Source organism: Xiphophorus maculatus, chromosome 2 (assembly GCF_002775205.1).
Source record: "Xiphophorus maculatus strain JP 163 A chromosome 2, X_maculatus-5.0-male, whole genome shotgun sequence".
NCBI lineage: Eukaryota > Metazoa > Chordata > Actinopteri > Cyprinodontiformes > Poeciliidae > Xiphophorus > Xiphophorus maculatus.
Window position 1 is genome coordinate 27,514,537 of NC_036444.1, and position 24,931 is coordinate 27,539,467.

At 40.0% G+C, this 24,931-nt stretch overlaps 2 protein-coding genes across 3 annotated transcripts in view; both read left to right on the plus strand.

Annotated features, from left to right (window-relative positions):
- The first annotated feature begins 292 nt into the window (after window positions 1–292).
- Window positions 293–9,769, plus strand: wee1 (WEE1 G2 checkpoint kinase). Its single transcript, XM_005807460.3, has 10 exons — window positions 293–1,446; window positions 1,925–2,136; window positions 2,444–2,510; window positions 3,682–3,854; window positions 3,953–4,221; window positions 5,055–5,144; window positions 5,887–5,972; window positions 6,070–6,240; window positions 7,237–7,382; window positions 8,654–9,769. Exons 1-10 carry the CDS (start codon window positions 955–957, stop codon window positions 8,808–8,810), a joined length of 1,863 nt encoding a protein of 620 aa, XP_005807517.1. The 5' UTR covers window positions 293–954; the 3' UTR covers window positions 8,811–9,769.
- Window positions 9,770–11,074: 1,305 nt separating this feature from the next.
- Window positions 11,075–24,931, plus strand: part of LOC102221067 (switch-associated protein 70-like) — a 35,032-nt gene continuing 21,175 nt past the window's right edge. Inside the window, exons 1-3 of one of the 2 annotated variants that reach the window (XM_005807438.2) lie at window positions 11,075–11,286; window positions 14,593–14,733; window positions 24,218–24,391. In XM_005807438.2, coding sequence (XP_005807495.1) covers window positions 11,191–11,286; window positions 14,593–14,733; window positions 24,218–24,391 — 411 coding nt within the window. In that variant the 5' untranslated portion in view covers window positions 11,075–11,190. Of the gene's footprint in view, window positions 11,287–14,403; window positions 14,486–14,592; window positions 14,734–24,217; window positions 24,392–24,931 lie in introns of those variants that run through there. The other variant, XM_023350940.1, reaches the window with a different exon arrangement.

The window sequence follows — 24,931 nt, forward strand, 5'->3', positions numbered from 1 at the left end:
TAAAAAAAAAATAATCTAAAATGCTGGTTTAAGTTTTGGGTTTGGTATAAACCAAGGTTTCTGAGTCATGCATTAATGTAGCATGTTGCTCTTGTCAAAAACGTGCATAGAATGTTTAAAGACAAGTAATGTTTAATTGTAGTTCAATTTTGTTGTACGTAAAAACAATGTCCTGTACAAAATAAGTGACTTTTTTTTTTTTAGGTGATAGAACACTTTATTTTCGCCCTCACATACATAAATCTTTTTTTTTTTTTTCCTCATCCGTCTGTTGTTTGTTTTGGGCAGTAATAATGGACGCATTGTCACCGTGACTCATGACTTCTGTCTGCTGAAGGCACACAAGCCTTCGCGCCACATTCTTCCACCGCAGGGGACTACCAGAGGGACGACGCAGCCCGTCCAAAAACTACACTGGAACGCCCATCTTTCAAAATTCAACGTCGAGCCGTGATTGGCTGTTCGGCGACACGTGATCAACGGTCGCGGGAAGTTCTTTGCCACGCGCTTCATGGGAAGAGCTCGGTTTTCGGCTCCCTCAAACTTTATGTAAACATTGCTAAGGTTTCTACTCCGGAAAGACGCGTTTCTGTGTCGGCCAGTCATCCAGGAGAGCGTGACGGATTAGAAGAAGGAGGATTGTTTCTATTTTTCTTTTTCTTTATTTATTTTTTTACCATTCATTTCTACGGAGGACGTTGCTGCTTGCGTTCGGCTCTAGCAAGTACGAGGCCATTTTCCCAGTTTTTACTGGGGGGTCGGACTTTAAAAGTACAGTAGTTTTTGTGAAGCTGAACTGCTAAAAGTAGTTTTCATGAGCTTAACACCATTTTAAAGGTAAATAATTAAAGCTAACTCGTTTTTGAGGAAGCTACCACTTCGGTGGGAGCACCAACCGCGTGTTTTTCCTCTCCCTCCCTCTTCTTCCACGAAGCCGGGGTTTAAATCCTCGAAATGTCCAACTACAGTCGCCATCGGCTCGGAACGCCTTCCCCCAAATCCCGACCGATTCGCCAGAAGCTGCAGTTCACGTCCAGCGACGGAGAAGACGATTCTATCGAGGACGTCAACAACAGCACCGGGGGAGAGTCCGGCTTCACGGAGATGGACTCCCCGACGCCGGTGCGACGAGGAGCCGCGGACAAGCTCCAAGTGGGCGGCAGCAGCCCGCTGAACCAGTCCGGCGGAGACGACGACGACGTGGAGCTGTGGGACGAGGAGGGCTTTGATTCCCCGTCCCTGCTGCAGTCCCCCGGCAGCGTTATTTTCGCCAACTGTTCGCCGTCGCCGAAGAAAGTGTCGCGGATGTACGGAGGGTCGCCGGAGCGGAGCTACATCCAGGACGACGGGGAGGGCTCCAGCTCCCCGATACCGGACTGCCCCGACACACCTCCGCATAAAACCTTCAGGAAACTTCGGCTCTTCGACACACCACATACACCAAAGGTTAGAATTAGCCCACTTTTTTTTCTTTTAGTTTTAAAATAATACATTATATATATATATATATATATATATATATATATATATATATATATATATATATATATATATATGTATATATTGCATGAGCAACATCTCATTTCTGCTCTTTAAGAAGAAAAATATAAACACATTAATTATTTTATGCTATTTTTTTGCACAATCCGAACCTGGTCAGGAGATGCACATTATTTTTTAAACATCTGGTTTTATCTGCAGGATCCGTTACTGACCCACTGACCCACTTAACATCTCTACCTGTTGCATAATTTATTGGGCTCAGCGATTGGGTGTCTTTTATGCCCAGACTCGTGTTGGCGTTGAAGAGAACGCAAACTTTAAATATTTTTTTGACGTTTATTTGACTTTTTATTCGTTTTTTTTTTTCCCCACGAATCTGGATGTCATTCATTCATTTATTTTAAAAAAAAATTTTTTGCAGAGTTTGCTGTCCAGAGCCAGGAGCTCCGCCCCGGGATCCTCCAGCAGGAGAGTTGCTCTCTTCAAGAATGTCGAGTCTCCGCGAAAGTCCTTCACAGACAGCAGGAAACAGCAGATCCCCATGGTCAACTTTAACCCTTTCACTCCCGACTCCCTGCTAATCCAGTCCGCCACACAGCACAGAAACAACAGAAAGCGAGCGCATTGGAATGAGTAAGTTAAGCTTTTGGAGTTTGTTACATGGAAAAAGTAAAAAGAAGAAGAAAAAAGTTGATTTCCTTTGCAGACCTACTCCTGTTTAACATAAACACAAAGGCTTATTATTGCACAGTGGAAAGCCAGTTCAGTCACCTTTTTTGTTTTTCTTTAACATAGTTATGTTGAAGTTGTTGATTAGGTCGAGGGGGAGTTACCCGATAACAACGACCTTGTGGGTTAAGGTTGATCTCCATGTGCTTGTGTAGCTCTCAGTGCTGCCCCCTGCTGGACAGGACGCTAACAAACAACTTTATTATTGCAGTTCCTGTGGAGAAGACATGGAGGCCAGTGACGTCGAAGGGGAAGATGAAATTCTGCCGCCATCAAAGGTGGAATTTTTATCTTTAAATTTCGTCATAATTTTTTTTTTTCCCTAGGATGTGTTAATAATAATTTATTTTAACCAGGGAATAAGTTCAAATTTAACCTGACATTCAAAGGTGTTTTCTTAATGCAGTAGAAAATGCTTTTAAATATATTTCAGTGACTTGAATTGCAAATATGCCACTATGCCGTTTCTGTGCAATCTGTAGATGTGTGGAATTTGATCAGAATGCTTTCCAAGCCTGAATAATAATAAATGAATTTTAGCCCTTATAAAAGCGATGGTGTCCGTGCATCTTTAAAAAGTTGCACTGACTTTTTAAATAAGGCCTTGTTATTTAAAATCAAGGCATTAAAAAGTCTTAATTCCACGGAAGGAAAAAGGTTGGCCTCAAACACGTTCACCACAGGTCTTTAAAGCATGATCATTTAATCTCATGTTTTATGCAGTTTCCTTTTTCTCCCAGGACTTTACTGTTACCAAAGCTTTGAGTCGTTTGAAGACACCGTTATTGCGTTCTGTGACTTGAGGCGGTTGCGGCTACCGGTGGCTAGCTGCCAATATACCCATCAAGGGTAAAGCTAGCTAGCTTATTTGTGTCAATCGTGAGTGAGTGCAAAGTTATCTGCAGTTGGCCTGACGATGTTTGTGTTAGCCATTGGCAAACTTCTGTTGCTAACCTACATCACTTGTGATTGTTCTTTTGTACATTTCTGTCACAATACAAGTTAAAAATTCACTTCATATTGGTCTTAAAAAGTCTTAAATCTGAGTTGATAAAGCTTGCAGAAACCCAGGTTTTCCTAATCATGTTACTACTTCCTTCAGTTTTTCTGGTCGTTCCTCCGTCTCGTCCTTGAATCTGACCACCTTTCAATCTCATTAATTCAATTTGTTCTCATTTGTTTTAACTTTGGGAAATATGGAATTTTAAACATGCTGATCATGCAGGAGCCCAGCGGGTAGAACGATGTAACAAGCTGTACTGTACATGGTGTTTGTATTGCTCAATAAGCATTTATCTGAAGCACAAACGGCTGCAGGCAAATGTGCCAGTTCATATGCAAATGCCCTGGAACTGTGTTTGCTTTTTTGTGTGAATGCTAATTAGATCTGTGTGTGTGTGTGTGTTTGATGTGTTCCACCCCTGCTTAAACATGCCGTTCTCTCTGCAGAGGATCACCATGATGGAGAGCAACATGATGTCCCGCTACGCCTCAGAGTTCCTGGAGCTGGAGAAAATCGGCTCGGGGGAGTTTGGCGCCGTGTTCAAGTGTGTGAAAAGGCTGGACGGCTGCATCTACGCTATTAAGAGGTCCAAGAAGCCCCTGGCCGGATCGGTAGATGAGTAAGTTGAGCATAAGCGGAAAGTGCAAGTGTGCTGAACAATGTGCTTTCTGATTGAAAAAAAAAAAAAAAACAACTTTTTTTCCCCTTCCCTCACAGACAGAATGCGCTGCGCGAGGTCTACGCCCACGCCGTGCTGGGCCAGCACCCCCACGTGGTGCGCTACTACTCGGCCTGGGCCGAGGACGACCACATGCTGATCCAGAACGAGTACTGCAACGGCGGCACCCTGTCCGACGTCATCGCCGACAACTACAGGCGGCTCAGCTACCTGTCGGAGCTGGAGCTGAAGGATCTGCTGCTGCAGGTTTCTCGGGGACTCAAGTACATCCACTCCATGTCTCTGGTGCACATGGACATCAAGCCCAGTGAGTCCAACCGCTGCGCTCAGCCGACACGTCCTACATGGAGACGCGCCGATCCAATATATGTATCGGTGCCAATATTGAAAAAAGATTTTATATCAGATATCGGTGACAATGCGCCTGATCCTTAAGTGCAGACCTATTCAGTCTAATTCTATGCTTTATTTATTTTACATTATATTTAGAATAACTAATTGCACTTTTTGAACCATTTGAAAGAAGATTTGATGCAGGTAACAATTTCTCTGTTTAAAACATGTCTGTCGCAATAAATCAATTAATCGCATCATAAATAAAAACAAACTCAATAACTTAAATTTGTGTGATTTCTCTTTCTGTTTCTGCCAAATACTGGATGATAAAAGTCTTCAGTTTGGTGTTTTGGTCTCAAGTATGTCTTTCTCTTGAAGTACGGTTTTGTTTAAAGATTTCATAATTCATGTTTGTTGTCTTGTTCATTTATTTTGGATATTTAAAATGTCTTCCAGTTGCAGTGTTATTTAAAGTTTCATTCTGTATCATTATGCCATGACCGTTATACTACTTGAAAGTGGTCTCAAAATAATACTATTGTTTTATCGCAATAACTTGTGGGACAATTTATAGCCCCGCGAAATTTATTTTGATAGACCTAATTTTAATTTTAAACACGTCTGTTTAAAAAAATGGAGAGAAAAACCCTTTTTCAATGGTTTTTCAGACTTTGGTACTGAATAAGTGGGTCAGTGCATCTCTAGTCTCAACACTGGTTTTTATTTTTCTAATTTGCTTAAAAAATTCAATTGTGGACGACATGATTTCGTTGCTGATAATTGATGTTTCCCTCTTTGTTCCAGGCAACATCTTCATTTCCCGTAAATCTGTAGCGAGCTGTGACGAATCCGACGAGGACGATGGACTCACCACCAGCGTCGTCTACAAAATCGGTAAGCTGCTCCATGCTTCCCCAGTCGACTAAATCTTTGTAATATTCAAGGTTTTCCTGAAATTCTTAAAAATGCTTGAATTTCAATAAAATGCTTTCAGGTTCTTTACATTCTGTCTGTACAGTTTTGCTATAAAGCTGTAATAATTTTTTTAGGAGAAAAGACGCCTTATAGAAAGTAAAGTGATTTTATTTATTTTAAGTTTGATTATTTAATTTGAACAGGAAGGTTGTTTCCCTTAACACAAACTGATTGGTTTAGTGTGATGAATATTTCTTATTCATCTGCTTGATTGAAATAAAGGTTGTCTTATAGTTTGTTAGTTATTGAAACTGAGAATTTTTGTTGAATTTCTATTTTAGTCTCAGACCATTCAGGTGTGGAGGGTGTGTGTGAGAAGATTTTCAAAACATAACGTTTTGCTATATTTCATCTTACTTTGCTCCCGCTATGCAGATTATCACAATACTTTTTTTTTTCTTGTCCAAGATCGCTTTTGGCAAAACAAATTAGCTTAGGCCATTATTTTAAGGTGTGTATGTATGTATGCATGTGTGTGTATATATATATATATATGTATATATATATATATACACATACATATGTTAGTTTATTTGTGTTTTTTTTCTCAAAAGAAAAATGAGAAGTTTCAAAACCTACCTTGAAAGTGCCTGAAATTTACTGTAAGCAAAAGTGTACGAACCCTGAATATTCAGCTTTTTATTTTCTGCTATTCTTTCAGGCGACCTTGGTCATGTGACCCGGGTGAACAATCCACAGGTGGAAGAAGGGGACAGCAGATATCTGGCCAACGAAGTTCTGCAAGAGGTATTTATTCTGACTTGGAAACATAAATAAATAAAACAAAAAGGTCTCTCATTTTCTAGGCGGTCCATGTTTACACCTGCTCTGTGTTTCTCTGTAGGAGTACAGTAACTTAACAAAGGCGGACATCTTTGCTCTGGCCCTGACGATAGTCAGCGCCTCGGGAGCCGAGCCTTTACCCACCAACGGGGAAAAGTGGCATGAAATCAGACGGGGCAAATTACCCTCCATCCCACAAGTGCTTTCTATAGAGTTCCTTAGTTTACTCAAGGTAGCCAGCAGCATCAGTCTGGGATTTTTCTCATATATCCAAATGCATCAATCAAAATGTTTTAACTAATTTGTTTATTTTGCTTATTACTTTATTTTTATATTTTTTTTGTTTAGCCTTCCAAACATGGGCAGCCTGGTTTACATTTTTTTTTTATTTTTTTTTCTTCAAATGAGGATAAATGATTTGTGTTTTGGCTATTTTTTTTTTTTTTTTTTTTTTTTTTTCACAATTAGCAGTCTCAATGTCTTCATCCGACAAAATGTAATTTCTTACCAAAATTCAGAGAAATCTAAAAGCCTGCTAAAATATCCTAATCCAGCATATTCTTTGTAAGCATGTTAAAAATCCTGGAATTTAAATAAATTGAATGCATTCTACAGCGGCGTATTACGGCAATTGTAGATAGAAAAATACATTTCTGCCAGAAAAGTTGACATGCTCTAGAAATAACATGGAAGTTTCTGAGTTTCAAAAATCGAACATTTTCCAGAGTTCTCAGATAAATCTCAAAATTTGAGGGTGTTTTTTTTTTTTTTTTTTTTTCCCAAGCAAATTTTTGAGTTTTCAAACTCAAATATGTCGAAGTTTTTTTATTTTTTCTAGAAAACTTTTGAGACTACCTATCTAAAAATCGCTGAGATTTTTAGAAATATACTTTTTTCTTTTTAAACCAACACTGTCCCTAGTACTCTGTTATAGCACTGAGCCTTCCTGTTGCTTGCTGAGAGTTTGCCTCTCTCTCAGCCTGAATGAACCGTATTTGTGTCTCAAGTCCTGAACACGCTGCTTCTCTTCTGGAGCTTTTGCTCTGGATTTTCTGGCTAAAAGTTCGGCCCCGTTTTCATGATGATACTCTTTTTCTTTTTTTTTCGAACAGCATATTATGCAGACATTTTTATTTAGCTGTTGCACGTTATTCTAATTTTTCTCGGTAAATACAGCGGTGTAGTTTTCCTTTCCAATTGTGTATCGTTTTGTTTTGTTTTCTTCCAGCTGATGATCCATCCAGACCCAACCAAACGACCGTCGGCCTCTGACCTCATCAAACACCCGGTGCTGCTGACGGCGGCCAGGATGAGCGCCGACCAGCTCCGAGTCGAGCTCAACGCTGAGAAGTTTAAGAACGCTCTGCTGCAAAAGTAAGTGCAGCGCGAGGAACAGCAGCGGCTGTTTCCAGGAAGAACGAGTTCAGTTCGTCACCGAGTGGAAATGCCGCCGTTTCCCGTTTCAAACCAAACGTTCAATTTCAAGTTGGATCATGTTTTTTATTTAACCGATGTTTGCAGTGCTTTAAAAATGCTTATCACATATTGATACCATTGTACAGAAGATAATGGAAAACATAGTTTAAAAAAACAAAAAAAAATTAGGGCTGCAGCTATTATTTTGGATATCGATTATTTTTGATTAATTGTATAAAATATGTTCCGCATTCTGCACATTTTTTATAGCCTTTTTTTCCCACAATATTGAAAATGTATTGAAATATCCGAATAAACAAACAATTCAATTCTGTTTTTAAATAAGAAAATATTTTTTTTTGTCTACAATGCAACAACGTAGCATTTCTTCAGTGAACACGTGATTATTTGTAGCAAAAGACCACATCTAACATCAACATGTAAATTATTATTCTTTTTTTTTTTTTTTTTGGATTAACCAATTTAGTATGGGCAGCAAAAGGAGCTTAATTTTATTAAATTTTTTTTTTACAGAATTTAAAGGTGTTGGTTTTGAATCTAAAACTGACATTTGGAGTTCTGGTAGAATATATTTAGACTAAGATAAATATATATTTTTATTAAATTAAAAATGTTTATTTTTTTGTTCAGTTTTAGCTTAGTTACTACTCTGAGGATGCTGTTCCTTCATCAGTTGGCCTTTTTATGAGCCAGTTACTCCAGTTAACGATTAATCACTACTTACTACATTAGTAGACGGTTATTTCAAGTCGATGAATCGTTTCAGCCTAATATTTGATACAGTTGTAAGCCAAAATGAAAGCTGAATTAAAGGGATTTCATATTGTGCACATTGTGCAAAAATATTAAAACCTCTGTGCTGCTGTCTTTTATAAATAACAGCAGTTTAACAACCTGGTATTTAAAAAATTTGAAATCATCTCAGATTAAGAAGATGAGATGTGTAATTTAAACTTTTTTTTTTTTGTTTCAAAACACTTGCAGCTGTGGACCAATTTTACTTCTGATTTTTGACTATATGTTGCGTTCTTTCAGATTTTTTTTTTCTTTTCATTTATTGTTTTGGTGTCTCGCGAAAAAGAACTTTTAAACCGTAGGGATAATCTGATGAAGAGTCGACCAAATTAAATGAAAACGAACCCACCCACGCCACTTCCTGTTGCTCTCGAGTTCAAGCTTGTAACCCTTCTCCTCTGCGTCTTCTCCAGAGAGCTGAAGAAAGCCCAGCAGGCCAGAGCGGTGGCCGAAGAGAAGGTGCTGTCCACTGACCGGATCCTGACCCGCTCCACACTCCAGTCCAACCCCAGAACTTCCAGACTCATCGGGAAGAAGATGAACCGGTCGGTCAGCCTCACCATCTACTGACCTGAAACCCAAAGGCTCATGGACCTTCTTAAGGAGTAGAGGCGGTCTGGTGTTTGGAGAAGAATCTCCCAACCCCCCTGTCCGTTATTGTTGGGGTCTTCTGCCCGACCCGAGCTGTAGACTGTTGCTACACCGAACTGGAAGTTCTCTCAATAAACTCTGGTGTAGTTCAGCCCCATTTCTGGTGGGCTTTTTTTGTTTTTCCTCCTTTTTTGGGGGGGGAAGAAACTCTTATTTCCTTAAAGGTAGTTGCTTTACCTTTCACTCTCAGTCATTCCTTAAGTTTGCCAAGACGTCAAGCTCTCTGCCAGGTTGCCCGGACGACGGTGGAGCCCGTCGGCGATTCGTCGCTCCCTTCGGAGTGAATGTACTTCCCTTTAGCCGTGCGCACCTTACTGCCTGATGTTCTGGAGAGCGACCATGACTGTTTGGAAAGGAGCACTTTGCAGGGCAACATTTGGTACTACTGCTTACCACAGCGTTTTAAGGAAGACAAAGAAAAAAAAAGAAACTATCTTGCTGCTATTGATGTTGTGTGTGTGTGTCAGGGCTTCTACTCAAAGTTTGGACTGTTCTAGAGATTGTTGGCTCTTATTCCACCATTCGACCCCTTTCCCGTTTCAGTTTGGATGGATTTTTGGATCATGTGATCTGAAGACTTCGTTCTGTTTTAAATTACAGAAACCAGTAATCGGACTCGTTATTTGAGAGGTTTTGGACGGATCCACTCTTTGGTTTTAGTTTCCCTGGTGATCTGTGCTTCCAGACCCCCCAGCCCTCCTGTAGCATTAGAACAATCATCGTCCTGTCCTGCCGTCGGCTTCCCAAAGCTCATACTCTGAATGTCGAAAGGATTACTCCTCTTCATGTTCTTGTAACCCCTAACACACAAAGCGTTTGTTGCTGCAACATGTACATATGTTCTGTAATAAATTCTCGTGAATGATCTTTTTGTTAAATTGTGGCGATTGCATTATTTCCAAGTTCAAAAATAACATACAAGAGAAGAAGTCTTAATTAGAAACCATTTTCTTTGGTTCTCTTAAAATTATTTGAACCAAAAAAATTGGTTGAGGTACGAATAATAATGAGCTGAACTATTCAATATTTTTGGGATACTCCTCCTCCAAATATATTTGCAAATGTAGCGAGGTGTTTTTGACTGATCTTGGCAAAATACTTTAAGCCCAAGTAGACTGAATGTAGAGCATCAGTGAACGTCAGACTTTGACTGGGCCATTCAAACATGAATATGAGGGTCAGGTCTCCTTTGAAAAATATTCTTAATTGGTGATTTTTAAAAAAAAGAAAAGAAGAAATGTGCTCTGATCCAAATTTTCGCCATGCAGTGAAACAATGGTAAGTTGAAAGCACTAACAGACTACAAACATTTGAAAATAAAAGAAAATGTGAAAATAAAAGAAGGTTCAGAGTTTAAAACCATCATGGGATTTGCATTTTCTCTGTATGTGTTGCTTCTCTCTCAGTACTTTGTATTCACATATATATACACATATACTTTTAAAATAAAAACGGAGTTCCATACTTTTAAATAAAATAGATTATATTTCTCATGATATGTAATAAATTGAGAAGCGCCTTATGGCTACGCTATGCTAAACACAAAGACTTGATGACTGGACGAAACTTCAAAACAAATGTTTAAAACAAACGAACGGCTAAGTTCATCTTTTGATATATTTAACATTTTTCTTGTATTATGAAGAGGTTTTTTTGTATTCATTTAAATTGGAATAACATTGGTATGTTAGCATGCTAAAACCAAGTCATTTTTTTTTATTCAGGCAGAACAAAAATAATAATGAAAAAACTGTAGGACGTTATTTGAAGTCACATTTTGAGTGTAAATGTATGCTAATTCTAGAACAGGCATTAAAAATTAAAATCCTGCCTTTTTATGTTGAAAAACAAGTATGCTAGCTGCTAGCATACTTGTTTTTCAATGTAAAACGGGCTTAGCTTGTACAACTGAAATCATTTTATTCCCTCCGTGAAGGTTTGACGTCTTTCAGGTTCAACTTTACCTTAAAAATATAAAATATCTCCCATTCATGCCTCTAACTTTACCATAATGTCTCTTTATCCCCTGTTATGCAGCGACAGCTCATAATAATGCCAACATCCCCCCCATGTTAGCCTCCTCCTGATGCGCGTGGCCCCCCGCTGAGCGGTGCTGCGGCTCTTCGCTCCGCTCCTTCATCATCATCATCATGCCAGACACGGAGCGTCACGTGACCCGCCCTCTCGGCGTCCAGAGGAGACAGCGCACACAGACTGCTCCAGTGCGAAGAGACACACTCAGTGGACAGGAGTAAGAAATAGTAATAAAAAGAAGAAAGATAAACACTCCTCTGGCATCATGACGCTGCGGGACGAGCTTTTAAAGTCTATATGGCACGCGTTCACGGCTCTGGATGTGGATAAAAGCGGGAAAGTCTCCAAATCTCAGCTCAAAGTAAGTTTATCAAGTCGCACCAATTTACTTTTTTTTTTTTTAATATATATATATGTATATTAATTGATATTTGAAGTGCTATCAGTCAATGCTTCTCCCCACTTCTGGTATGTTTGCCTGGTTTTTAATGCCGTCCGCGTCTCTTCCTCCTCCCTGAGAACACAGGGCGCCTCTGTTTAGACTGCAGCGAGCGGCGGAGGCGCACCTGGTGGTGATGGGGCACAAATCCAACTCTCAAAACAAGTGTCCGTGGGAAAAGAATCACATCTCGCGACGGAAAACGCTACGTTGTCGGTTTCAGTTCGTCTCCATTCATACGTTCCAGTTGAGAAACCCCGCAGCACAAGCGCGACTATAGGGAAGGTTTTCTGCAACGAAATCTCTTCTCCAGGGTCAGGAGCCTCACTGATAGTGCAGCTGAGTGCCAGCCAAGCATTGTTGGCCAAGCAACAATAAAGGTCAACATGGAGGCCAGCTGACTGGGATTCTGATGAGAGGGAGAAAAAACAACAACTAAGAGTTTGGCCAAGTCAAGAGTTGTTTCATGTCTTGTGTAACATGTGAAACTGTCACTACTTGAGTCTAATTGGTCACACCGCAGTTGCTTCAGCTTGACTAACTTCACTGATGTTCTGTCTGGGCCCCACAACCATGTTAAAGTCTGCGGTTGAAAGTCCTTCCAACAGGGCCGGCCCAAGCCTTTCTGGGGCCCTAATGTTTTGTTTTTGTTTTGTTTTTTGGGGAGGGTGTTGGGGACGGGAGGGGCTCCCTCTTACCAACATGTCAACACCAGATGCTTTATCATTCCTAAGCTACTCTATGTAGCACACCTACTATATCATTAGCATCATTTGTAATTAGCTTTCATCATACCAATGCTATTAAGGCTTTTGGTTTTAACCTTACAGGAATAACAAACAAAAAAAAAGGATTTTGAAATGCAGGGTGGTATGTAAGGGTGCCATATTATTTTAACTATTTGAAAGTAACACCAGCTGCTAAACATTAAATTTACAGTAAACGAGTTGACAAGTCTGATATCTTATTTCCCCAACAGGAAGAGGTTAGCTATTGTCATGCTAGCTTGCTGCTCTGGGGCTCCCCCTGGTGGTGTGGTGGCCCTAAGCAACCGCTTAACTCGCATATATACAGTATGTCTTTGGCTGGCCCTGCCTCCCAAGGCCCTAGTTTGAATCACTCAAAAGGAGTTTGAGCTGTAATTGCAAAGTGTTGAATGGGGATAAATTGAAAGTAACACCCCAAACTTTTTATACTTTTTATTTAAAAATGACATATTCTTCTGTTTCAAAATGATGGGCAGTTCTGTGTTGTTCTGTCACATGAAATCTCCATAAAATGCAATAATGTTGGTAATAATGCATTAAAATATAAAAAGGTATGAGATATGATTAGTTTCGCAAAGCATTGTATTGTTGAACTCCTCCTTTCCCCTCAAGCGACCCACACCTGCACCACAGGAACTGCAGCCGATTGCATTTCTCAAAACTCTGCGATAGAGCAGCAGCTGCTCCTTCACTTTGTGAAGGACATTTTTCTGAGTCGATAACCGGACATTTGGATGTTCTCATTTAACTTTCATTACTGTTTGTATCCGAGTGCATGCCCCACGAGATTATTGACGTTCCTCAGCTTGGTCACATTGTTTACTTTGATAAACACAAATGTTCTGAGTATTTTAGTGGGTTTTACGTGATAACCGACCCAAAGAAGTGAATAACTGTGAGGTAGATTGTAAAAACATTGTAGTTTTCAATAGTTCAGTTTCTCTAAATTGAAATCTGTAAAGTTTTGCCTGTACTTGTAAGCTTACTTCTATAGAAGTGTTTAACTTCCAAAGCAAGAAAATAAATATAGATCCGTGTCTTGTTACAAAGATAAACTTTGCCATTAGAACAAGAAAGTTTCTCGTTTTGACAAGATTTATATCATTAAAACCAACATATAGAGTACGTTGCTGTTTAACCCATTTTGTGCCTTTTTTAGAAATCACAATATGTCAGACATTTATGGTTATTCCATTTCTTATTTTATTGAGATAAAACTTGTTATTATGAGTTTTATATTTTGTTAAACTGATGAAGCTTCTTCTTTTAATGAGTTTGTTTCTTGCTTTCACAAGAAACTTTGTTGTTGTGACGAGACACACCTCCTGTATTTGTTTCCTACCTCTAGCAGTTTTTAATAGAGCCTAAATGTGATTAACATCAGCATAAACCCAGATGTTCTGTGAAAGCCTCAGAAGTTTGTTAGAGAACATTAGTGGACAGACGGCTCCATCAAGACCAATGTGGTTTCTCGGTTCTGTTTTTTTTTTTACTCTCTTCCTGCAGGTGTTTTCTTGTGTCCTCTTGGTCCCTTCTTGTCTTATCTCTCTCTTTCATATTTAACCTTTTGCCCCCACCTGTTGTCTTCTCTGTTTGCTCTTGTTCTCTTTCTTTCCTGTCTCTATGCCCTATTTCTGTATGTGCTACGCTGCTGGACAGGGAACGTACAGAAAGCAACAGAAAACCTCAGAGCGACGAATGCCAGATGGATCGTGGATGAAGTTATGGAGAAGTCTTAAACAATGTTAGGTTGTGAAATGGTATTCTAAGCTTTGACCATCTAACGCTGCATTGTTCAGCCCATCCTCTGAAGATGGAAAAGAATCTGTTGACGTGGTAACGATCATCTTTGGACTCCACCCACAGACTAGGGTGAAGCGTTGCCTCCCAGCAGGAGCTAGCAGCGGTAGCAGTGGTGGGGTGTAAAGTTGCTCCTGCTGTGCAGAACTCAGAGACCTGCATTTTCTGTGTTTGTTCCCCAAGATTGAAAACGTCGTCATTAGTGTCCTTTTCATAACATGTGAATTTGTGGTAAATTATTTTTCCTGTCTTGTACCATTTCTTGCTGTCAATACGTCGCATGTTGTTAAAAAGTGTATATCCCTTTAAATTGCACTTGTGGGGTGAGTAAATGGGTCCCACCCGTGAAAAACTTCCCAGTAAATTTCTGCCACCGCCCAACAGTTTTATGTGGATGTAGTGTGATTTTGTTGGGTGACCTAAATTGAAAAGCAAGGCTCGTTTTTATTGTAGGCAAGAAGTTTGCTACTAAAACCAAATGTGCATTTTCCACAGCAAATGTGGTGACATCGGAACAGGCTCTCTAAGGGCAGAAGATTTGTCACAATAAAAAAGTAAATAACTCAACCAAAGTGTCCTTACTTTTCTGTGCTGATCATATATTATGACACATTATGTCAAAACATAATGTTTATTTGACCTGCTTCTCCTCTTGTTTCAGGTGCTTTCTCATAACTTGTGCACGGTGTTGGGGATCCCACACGACCCGGTGGCGCTGGAGGAACATTTTAAGGACGATGACGAGGGTCCTGTTTCCAATCAGGGGTACATGCCGTACCTCAACAAGTTCATCCTGGATAAGGTCAGTCAGTGACACCACACAGTGCGCACGGTCACAACGAGCCTAGGACCAAACCTAGCCTTTTTCAGGTTCTTAATGTTTGTGTTCCATGTATAATTCAAAGGTTCCTATTGGTTCACCATTGTGGACACTGTACCAACAAAATGACTGACGTTGAGTCAGCAATCTGCTCCATGACTTTTTATCTGCATGTAAGGAAAATGTTACACTATCAGTGAGTTGATAGCAGAACATAAACTGGGGCAGCAGGTTGTTAAGTTGAAGTACGTTTACAATATAACAGACCTGAAACAGTGGTAAGGTTGTCATTGCTAACAAGGCTACTCACAGAAATCCATGACAGCCTGATTGCTGTGACGTTCGGATCTGAGAGCATCTCCTACAGTAACTGAGAGCTTTTTTTCCAACTTTGTGGAACATGGAGTAACACTGCACTCTGTTTGCTCTCTGCTGGTCAGCTGAATGAAAGAACACCAATACATTTTTTTTACCACACTTACAAGATGGGTACATTTGTATGTTTTTCAGACATAAAATAAGCAGTCGGGGTGTAAAACCTAAAGGAGTGGCATCTGTAACTCATTAGGGTGACACTGTGTAAATTACAGTTGGCGAGCTACAGGCGGTGAGCAGCCGGCTAACTACCTGAGCAGATTGCCTGACTAGTTAACTAGCTGATATGAGTTTGTTCCATTTGTGTTACTTAGAAACAACATAGCGCCAAAAAGGGTGCATTATGGTTGTGCTGTGGTGGCGCCGGGGTTAAGCACAACCCACATATCTCCATATGTGGATTGTGCTTAACCCCGGCGCCACCACAGCACAACCATAATGCACCCTTTTTGGCGCTATGTTGCCTTAGTCCTCAACATGGCCATCGCAGGTTCAATTCCCGGCCTGGCGACCTTTGCCGCATGTCTTCCCCTTCCCTCATTACCCACTTTCCTGTCAATTAGCTATCAAATAAAGGCCACTAGAGCCAACAAAGCCTTTAAAAAATATGTTAGCGTGAAGTGTAAGTGTAATGCTCTTGGACGAAGCCAGGATCAGTGGCAATTGTTGTTTTCTGTTTTTAGATGAAAGGAATGAGCTTATTTAGTTTTAAATCTTGTATAAATACAATGAAATCAAAGAATCAAAAGGTTATCGTAACATCTAACTCTCAGCAGCTCTACAGGGTACAACGACACTGTGGTTTTCTCTTAACAGGAAATTAGCATTAGTTTATAGCGGTTTAGCTGGAATTACCACAAGACAAAACAAATGTCATAACATTTTTTTCACTATTTTCCACTTCTCTACTATTTAAATGAGATTATAAAGGATTGTTACTAAAGTATAAAATTGGTTGCCATTTAATTTTGGAGGTGTAGACCTTTTTGCTCAGCTTACTAGCTAGCACGCTAGCTATACACACAGAGCAACCTGTTGTGCGTCTTCCTTTCTATGTTTACTCAGTGTCCTTGGAGCTAAACGCTGACTTTGCTCAGTAAAATATCTGCCCCTTCATGGTGGCGTCATCATCACTGTATAAAAGGCCTCTGGTGTTCATTCAGCTGGACAGCCTGAAACAGCCTTTTCTTTCTGTTACGTGACATCATACCAAGAGGTTACTGTCAACGGGAGCTGCTGTGGCTCAAGCTCTTATTAGAATATATAAAAATGTGTGAAAATAAGACCTTGTTACTGTGGCAACCCAACAGGGACAAACCAAAACAATGAATGCATTTTTGATAGCCAAGGTGTCAGAAATGCAGGAATCATCTAGTTATCTGACATTTTTAACTGTAGCTTATTGTATGCTGGATATTTTAGTGATTATTTCTCTATTTTCTTATTTCCCTTCATGTGCTGTTATGACTCGTGTGTGTTTTGCATTTCCAGATGTCGAAATCACAACAGATTAAAAAACGTGATCTCAGGTTTTATTACCCATCATGCTGGTGATCCCAGCTTTAGTTAATGTTTAGTATAAATACCACATGGTGTTAAAATTTAAAACAAAAATGTATAACATGAATAGGTTGATCTTATTTTTCAAAATATGCAAATCATTCCCTTTGTCTTCCTCCCACATATCTAAATTGATTTTTCTGCACATTATTATTTGTAAAATACCTCTGCAGGAAGGTGAACCTGAGCCCCAGCAAAGTCTTCTGCAGCCTTTGAAGGGGCAATATCACGTAAAATTTACATTTTTGGGTTTATATCATGTTATAATGTTATTCCCTCATCAAAAACCTACCTGGAGTGTTGCTTTGATTCTTCCAAGCATGATTGAGAAAACCTATTATCAACACGGCAACCATTGAGCTCAAAGGTGGATCTAGCTTCACCTTTGATGTGTTTCTGAGCTTCTGGCTCAGAGCAGCTGTCCCCCACTCTCTCCCCCACTCAGCTCCTTCAGACTAGCCAGCAGCAATTAGCAAACACCCTTTAAGAGGTTTCCTTTCTGGGTTGTCTTGTTTATTGTCTCTCTGTCCCTACACTCCAAATGAATCCCCACAGCATGATGAAGTCACTTCCATGTTTCACTGTAGAGATTGTGACTCTAGATAATGTTCAGTATTAGTTTCCTGCCATGCATGGCACATTTGTATGATGACTTCTTCCAGATGTTTGTCCTTTAATGTGGATTGTAGCTTTATTACCACTGGGCACTTGTTCACTAAGGCCAGTTTTTTGGTCAACAAATACTTATAGCTATGCAAATCTGTTTTTTCCGTTTCACATTATTTGTTTGTTGGTCCGTCACATAAAAAAGAAGTTGTTTGCTTTTGCAAATGTATCGATAATTAATCAATAATAATAACTAACTGATCAATTGACTGCAGTTTTAGGGAAAACACACATTCGGCCTTTGGGAATTTCTTTGGTTTCTCTCCTTTATTTGGTTTATTAGACCTGGTGCTGATGTCAACATCTCTGCGACTAAATGGCTGCCTTACAAAATTGTCCTTCACTACCCGGCGAGTTCATTTCAACAGAGATAACCTGGCTGTAAACTGTCAACATTAGGACACTGGAAGAAGCTCTGGGAATTCCTTTCATATCAAAGTGTCCTCACTAGTTCCTTGTTCCTTTTGGTATCGGGTCAAAAAGCTGTAAAGCTTGTTTTACGACTAGCAAGTCTGAGATCGTTTAGTGTATGAAATGGGCGACAGATGCAAATGAGACTAATCTGATTCAGTGTTATTGTTGTCTAACAAAATGTGTCAGAAGTTCTTTCTGCGGTTTTACGCAAGAAAAAAATCAATCACACACCGACGCATTTACCCAAGCCTGGACGTCAGATTAATCAATTACCAGCTTAAGGTGGTTTCTGAACAAATGCAGTCTGACTATAGGATTAGAAGTGACTTCTAATAAAATAATTAACAATCACCCCTCCTTCCTAACATTGTTTGTACTTTTCCACACACAGCCACCCCCTGGCCTGTGGACAAGGGTGGAAGGGGTGGCTGTCGACGCTTTCGGCCGCTGAGGAAACTCCACCCTGTCACACAAGGAAATCGTGTTGAATGGGCCCAAGTGTGAACCAGAGTCAAAAAAAAAAAAATAAATCCTGTTGAACATTTAAATAGAGCAGCGGACAGAGGAGAAACTGCATCCATGTGTGTTTTTATAGATGGGAAATAAGAGGAAGATAGAAGAAGTGCGTCATCTTCAGTGACTCACTGTTTGTTTTATAATAAAGCAGAATATAAAATTGTTTTTAATCTTGTGACAGAGCTCAGCGAGTTGGGACAGTCTGTCATTTAAAGGTTCACTAAAGGTTAAAGCATTAAAGGGCCAGTACGATGTAAAATTGACTTTACTAAACTTTACATCATGTTATAATGTTATTTCCTCATAGAAACATCCTTGAAGTGTTGTTTTGATTCGTTTATGCATGTTTGAGAAATCTTTTATTCTCCCGTGGCAACCACGCAGCTGTGCAAAACGCCTGGTTGGACTTAGCTCCGCCTTCAAGGATTTACACTGTTGATCCACTTTGTTTTAGGATAACATTGAAGAAATAAAAAAAACAAATGTCTTCAGAATTAAATGTTTTCAGGTTTAATAATAAAAAAGAGTGACCCTTGAGTTCTGTCAACCTAACAATTTTTGGTCCAAATGGGAAAACGTTTGGACACCACTGCATTAACATAGTGAAAAAGGTGGATCTTTAGTCAGGGTAGCAGATAAAAGGTGCGTGATAACTCTAGAGAGAACCACTGCTCTGGTGGGACAATCTGTTGGCACAAAGGCTATCAGCAAAGCCGTCCATAAATCTGGTCGATACGGAATGGTGGCAATCAGGAAGCGGTTGATAAAAGAAAATCATGCTTCCAGTTTTCCAAGAGCCGTGTAGGGGAGACGGCAAATTTGTGGAAGAAGCTGCTCTGATCAGATGAGTTCAGACTTGTACGTCCCACCCAGTGAAATTTAGTGGTGCTATGAGGGCAAGAAAGCTGGTCACAGGATGTAGATAAATACAGAAGGTACAAATATATGCCACACTTCAGATTTTCATTTATATATACATATATATATAATAGATTAAAGCTGCAGTTTATATAATATTTTTTTCTGCAAGGTAAGTTGTTTCTCCTCCATTAGCATATTTAGCGGGAGGAGGAGGAGCTGCACCTCGAAGGCGGACCTAGGTCCAACCAGGCGTTTTGCACAGCTGGAATGGTTGCCATGGGAGATTAAAGGATTTCTCATGGAACAATCTCAGAGAAACGACCAGTTCAGCCTGACTCTGATAAACAAGGAAATGCAGAATGAACTTTCAAAACGGAAACTGAAGTTTGGACCCAGAAAGTCAATAAACTAATCAACACGTGGCATGTTAATATGCTTGAAATATGTGAACTTGGACTGGAAGTAGGGCAGCAGGACAGAACCAGTGAGCCATAAGGAAAAAGACACATGGGGAAAACACAGTACAAAGATGATGTAGGAAGCAAATCCCTCTTTCACAACATCAGCTACCTCCTCGTCTGCCTTGCTGCAACCGCTCTGATTCACTCCCATCCGACCCAGATAAAACGACCTCAACATGTGATCAGTGCTGTTCTTCCTCGTCTCAGCAGTACAGTTTACCGTGGTGCTTCGTTAAAGATGTATTTGTTCTGAAATATGATATAACGTTTATTATGGATTGAGTCTATTTCTCAGCATTCATGTCATTTCTTTCGACTCCATCCAAACATTTATTGTGTAGAGCATCATGGGGCGTCTGGACGGCTTAGAGGCGGCTTTGCAGGAGCTTTGCAGTTCTACGGAAAAAGCAGCTGTGTTGAGGGCGGGGGGTGAATATAGAGTCCGATGCTGTTGTTTGGGGGGGGCAGTGTGTAACCGGTAAAATCCGGTTTAGGATTTTCAAAATAAAACATCCGGAAGTAGTTCATTATTTCGGTACCAATTGGCCCGGTGGTTGGGGACCACTGCTCTAGTGAGAACACAGCATTTCTAAGGTGTGTTTGGGAAAAGCCTCCGTTGTTTGTGTGCCGGAGGCTGCTGAAACGCGTTTATTTTGTAATTCTCACGCTGCGTGTAACACCTGCCACAACAAGCTGATACATTTCTGGTTATCGCTAAAAGATGACTGACGTTGGTTTAGTCATGTCTGCTGGAGCCATTTTCAGCTGTTGGAAATCTAAAAATAGCGTCGACAGTTTAATAATGGAGGAATATGTTTTAGATTTGCTCATCCAGCTTGACATAATTAAGATCCTGATAGATTGCAGGGTGGAGTATCACTTTAACACCCAACACTGGTTTCCACACAGACGTTTACCCTAAATGAGCACAACAGAGAGTTGCGTCAGATCATGAGTGGTTTCAGAATAGTCCTCTACTCTTCGGTGCAGTTATTTCTTTGGTTTTTGTCTCTTTCACAACACCGAATGTGTCAATTCTGTGGCATTTTACAGATTTTAGCCGAAGAAATGTGTTTTACGAAAAGTCCTGTCATCACGTTAAACAAACATAGTTCTCGACCGTTTTTCTTTTAAACTAAAACACATTTGAACTTGCGACTTCCTTCATGATCACTGTGATTTTTACACAGGAAGTCCAAAAATAAATTAATCAAGCACGACAGAAACCAATACTGCACCAAGCCCGCTGAAAATGTTCATTTATAGCAATGTACTCAGTTCAGAAAACATAAAATACATTCCAGTTTGATCTTCTCTGTTGGTTTGGACCGACTGAATGTGCTTGGTTGAAGTGCACTGCCCAGAGGACAGGAAAAAAAAGCATGAATAATCATCTCGAGTTCCTGTTTTTAAACCCAGTTTCTTGGTTCACAAGTATTTCTCACATGACAAATGGTTTTGAGTACTCTGTTTTGAGTGACCTTCAAGAGACCTTGATTGTTAGAAAACAACTGCTCCATTTCTTAAAAACTGAACTGACTGAAGAAGAAGTCGGACAGAAAACGACTTTTGCAAAACATGCTTGAAGAACTTATTTAATCTCGGTTTGTCCTTCATTTTGAACAGATTGGCTTGCTATTTTGGCTTCATCTGTTTACCAAATGTCTTAGCTCATTGAGCCTTTGCCTATGTGGTCCTCGCTGTAATCGGGTCTGCTTCACCCTAAATCTTCAGGTTGCCAGTTAATCTCAGGGCAACACACGTATTGTAAAATCATAATTTTTTGACTCTGCATCATGTTATAGTGATGTTCCTTCATGAAAAACATGCTGGATTTATTGTCAGGTTGATTCTGTTATTTCTTCATTTCTTGTTTGAGAAATCCTTTAAATGGGGTGTATTGTGAATTTTCCAGGCACATGGTGCCTTTTTATAGACCAGCACCCCTCCAGACCCCCAGTCTGGGGGTCTGTACAAGAGTGTACAGAAAATGGATGGATGGATATGACTTAAAAGAAATTTGACTTTGCAATTTCACTCCTTGAAATTGAGCCTGTGTCTCTTTAAAAACTCCTGTTCTTTCTGAAACTCCGCCTTCAGGAAGTCATCACATCATGGCTCCTCTATTAACCCTTTAAGAACATTTTTACCAGCATGGCACTGAGAAGAAGCTCCTGTAACGAGCTCAGCTTATGCGCTTTTCCACCAGATGTTTGCTAATTGCTGCTGGCTAGTCTGCAGGAACTGAAGGCTACATAGTTACTTGATTGTGCTATAAAATAATGCTATATGCCTGGAAAACACATAACACTGTTCCTTAAGAGCAATTTACGGGGCACAGTGTGGGACGGCTATATGATACCATACCATACCACCGTGCAGACGCCTAATTCAGCTTTGATAAAACAATAATGATGGTGTGTTATTGTTCATTTCAGGTTAAATTTAAACAATTAAATAAACGCCATACATAAAAGCCTGCCTAATTTTAGTTCTACCTAAATGAGGTAGAACTGTTAGGAATAGCTAACAACTAATCCTAGATTAGTTGTTAGCTATTCAGGTTAGATACCAACTTTTGTTTCTGACCGAGATCAGATATTTAGATGAAATGAAGTGAAAACTGAAGCGTCCTGTACACGTGCTGCTGCTTAAAGTTTCCGATCACGATTCTAGATTGAAGTTTTACCTCTCCTTCAGCGTGGAGCGTTAGTTGGGTCTTACTGAACAGAGAGGAACCCAGCGGGATGAGATGTGCTTCTATTCCACAAGACTGCACAGTCAGCCTGCCAGCAGTCTCCATGGAAACATCACTGTTCACAGACTTTAAGAAAACATTTCCCTCTCCAGCACCAATTGTACCTTTTCAAGAGCGTTCTACCCACTTTGCTCTGGAATGTGAGAACCAAAACCAAAGGCTGGTTTCTGATTCTTGTCACAGTTTTGAAGCATCTCTGCAGTCATATCAACTTTCGCCTGGTCACAGCTCTGGGTCATTCTCCATGCTTGTTTTCCCACAACAGCTGACCTTAATTGCAGGAGCACTAAATATTCGTGTTTATAGCAGCATTCAAAGTTCATCTCAGGAAAAGTTAAGTACTAAAAACCTGGGCTTTTCCTCTGACAGCTTCTCAGATCTGCAGACTGAAAGTTGCACCCAGATGGCTCAACCTGAGCTAAGCAGTGTTCTTGCCACAGATTGTTTGTGAGATTGTTTATGGGTTCTTCTACTGCATGAACATGCACTCTGGCTACATGTTTAATCCTGGAGAAAGTTTTTTTTTAGTCTCTAACAGGGTTTCTTCCAAGATTAATAGCTAATAGTTTAGCTTTTGACAGTGTCTCTTGCTTCCTGAGCTGTTCATCTCTGCAGCTTTTCCAGAGGTAATGCAGGCCTCCTGGCTGCTTCTCTGATTTAGTCAGGTTTCGCTGGATAGCCCATACTTTGGTGCCGAGTCATTCAATAATTTCTAAACTAACAAATGTATTTTAAAGTGTATTCTCTGAACTACAGGGTGCCAGTGGAAGGGCTTTGGGGTGATTTTGCTCTATTTTCTTCGTGTTAGTGAGAACGCCAGCTGAATCTGCTGAAGTTGTAGAACTTTATAGGCAGCCGCGTAAAGATACAGTTGCAGCAGTCAATTTGGATTAAGATACACACCTAGATAAGTTTCTAAAAATCTTGATGGAAATTCATTAACTTTATTCCTGGAAAGGTGACAGAAGGCTGCCTTTGTAATTGTCTTTATGTGACTCTGAAGGTCTAGATCTCAATTGTCTCTTTCTTTCAGCTTATCTGTTTAGTTGGTCATATCTCGGAAGGTTTGTAGTTGTGCGAGATACTATTTTTGTCATAAATTGATGGTTTGAACAGCGCTCCATGAGACTTTTAAAGTTTGAGATGTTATAAACCCAACAGTTTGTAAACCTCTCCATGACTGTATCTCTGATCTGTCTGCTGTCATCCTCAATCTTCACTAGGCTTTCTTTACTAATGTTCTCCATCAAACCTCATAGAACGATTGTGCTGGTCTACTGAAATTAAATTAACACAGACGTCCAGTATTTACAGAATGTGTTACCTCTGGAGGGCAATTTGTCCTGGTTCAAATAATAAAGCATGGATCACTTTTAAATTTTTATTTTTCAATGTTCTCTTACAACCATCTGAGGCTTTTGCTCAAAAAATGCACTTATACTGAGATTAACTTACTCAGATGTAACAGTATCTGACTACTGAATGTGCCTGGTTGCTCTTTATTCAGGGGTATCAATGTAACATGGGGCAGAATTTAAATTCAAGTTACTTTTTGGACTTTTGCTTTTTCAAATCAGAAAAACCAAGTACTATTTTCATTCAAATTCAAGGTTACGCACGACTTTCTGCTGGGCTTCCAAGAAAAAGTCAATAATATGCTTTCCATTGTGCTGCTGGTGGCAGAAAAAATATGAGAAAGTTCAAGGTTATGAAATGTTCAGGTGGTTTTATCTTTTGACAAACTGTTCGTGTTTGTGGGGGGTAAAAACTCTCTTCCTTGTTTTCGAACAGATAATTCACAAGACCTGCTTTGTTGTCCTCCTCATGCCTCCCACCCTCCTTCTCTCTGCAATAGGCGAAGGATAACTTTGACCGCCAGGACTTCAATAAAATGTGCTGGACGTTGTGCTTTAGGAAGAACCTGGGTCAGAAAAAGCTCTTCATCTCCAACGACGACGCCTTCAAGATATGGTGCATATTCAACTTTCTGTGTGAGGACAGATACCCGCTGGTCATCGTCACAGAGGAGGTGAGATTACATCACAGCAGCATCCCTACAATGAAGGAAAGGTCATGGGGCAAGGGGTAGCATTTGTTTCCCCACTACAAAATCTTTAGCAATAGCTATTACTCATGTTACAAAAGAAACAGACCAACTTAAGTGGAAAATACTACTGTAAAAATAAAATGGCTCAGTATCAGGATCAGTATCTATAAAACCTAGACAGGAGGCTAATGTTTGCTTAATTTCCTGAATTCGTTTAATTGGATTAGATTTTATTCAAGGCTAGTAAAATGTGCTATTATGCACTTCTTCATGTTGGTTTATTAGATAAAATACACTAAAATTTGTAGTAATAAGGTGGCAAAATGTACAAAAAAGCACCACATTTAGACACGTTGAATGTTATTGTATACATCCAAAAATTTCACACGCGCTCACAACACAAGAAGGCAAAAAGACGATTGTTTCACTGCCATCCATCGCTGCACTGCTGCAGCGGAGCAACTCTGTTGACAAAATGAAACCTGCAGAAGCTGGTATTTTTCATCTATTGCAGCGCACCAC

Excerpts from the sequence above, each read along its gene's own strand:
- wee1 (XM_005807460.3), top strand. The coding sequence starts at position 955 with ATGTCCAACTACAGTCGCCATCGGCTCGGAACGCCTTCCCCCAAATCC. Across the intron at positions 5,973-6,069 it reads CCAACGAAGTTCTGCAAGAG|GAGTACAGTAACTTAACAAA; the intron begins GTATTTATTCTG and ends GTTTCTCTGTAG. Across the intron at positions 7,383-8,653 it reads AAGAACGCTCTGCTGCAAAA|AGAGCTGAAGAAAGCCCAGC; the intron begins GTAAGTGCAGCG and ends CGTCTTCTCCAG.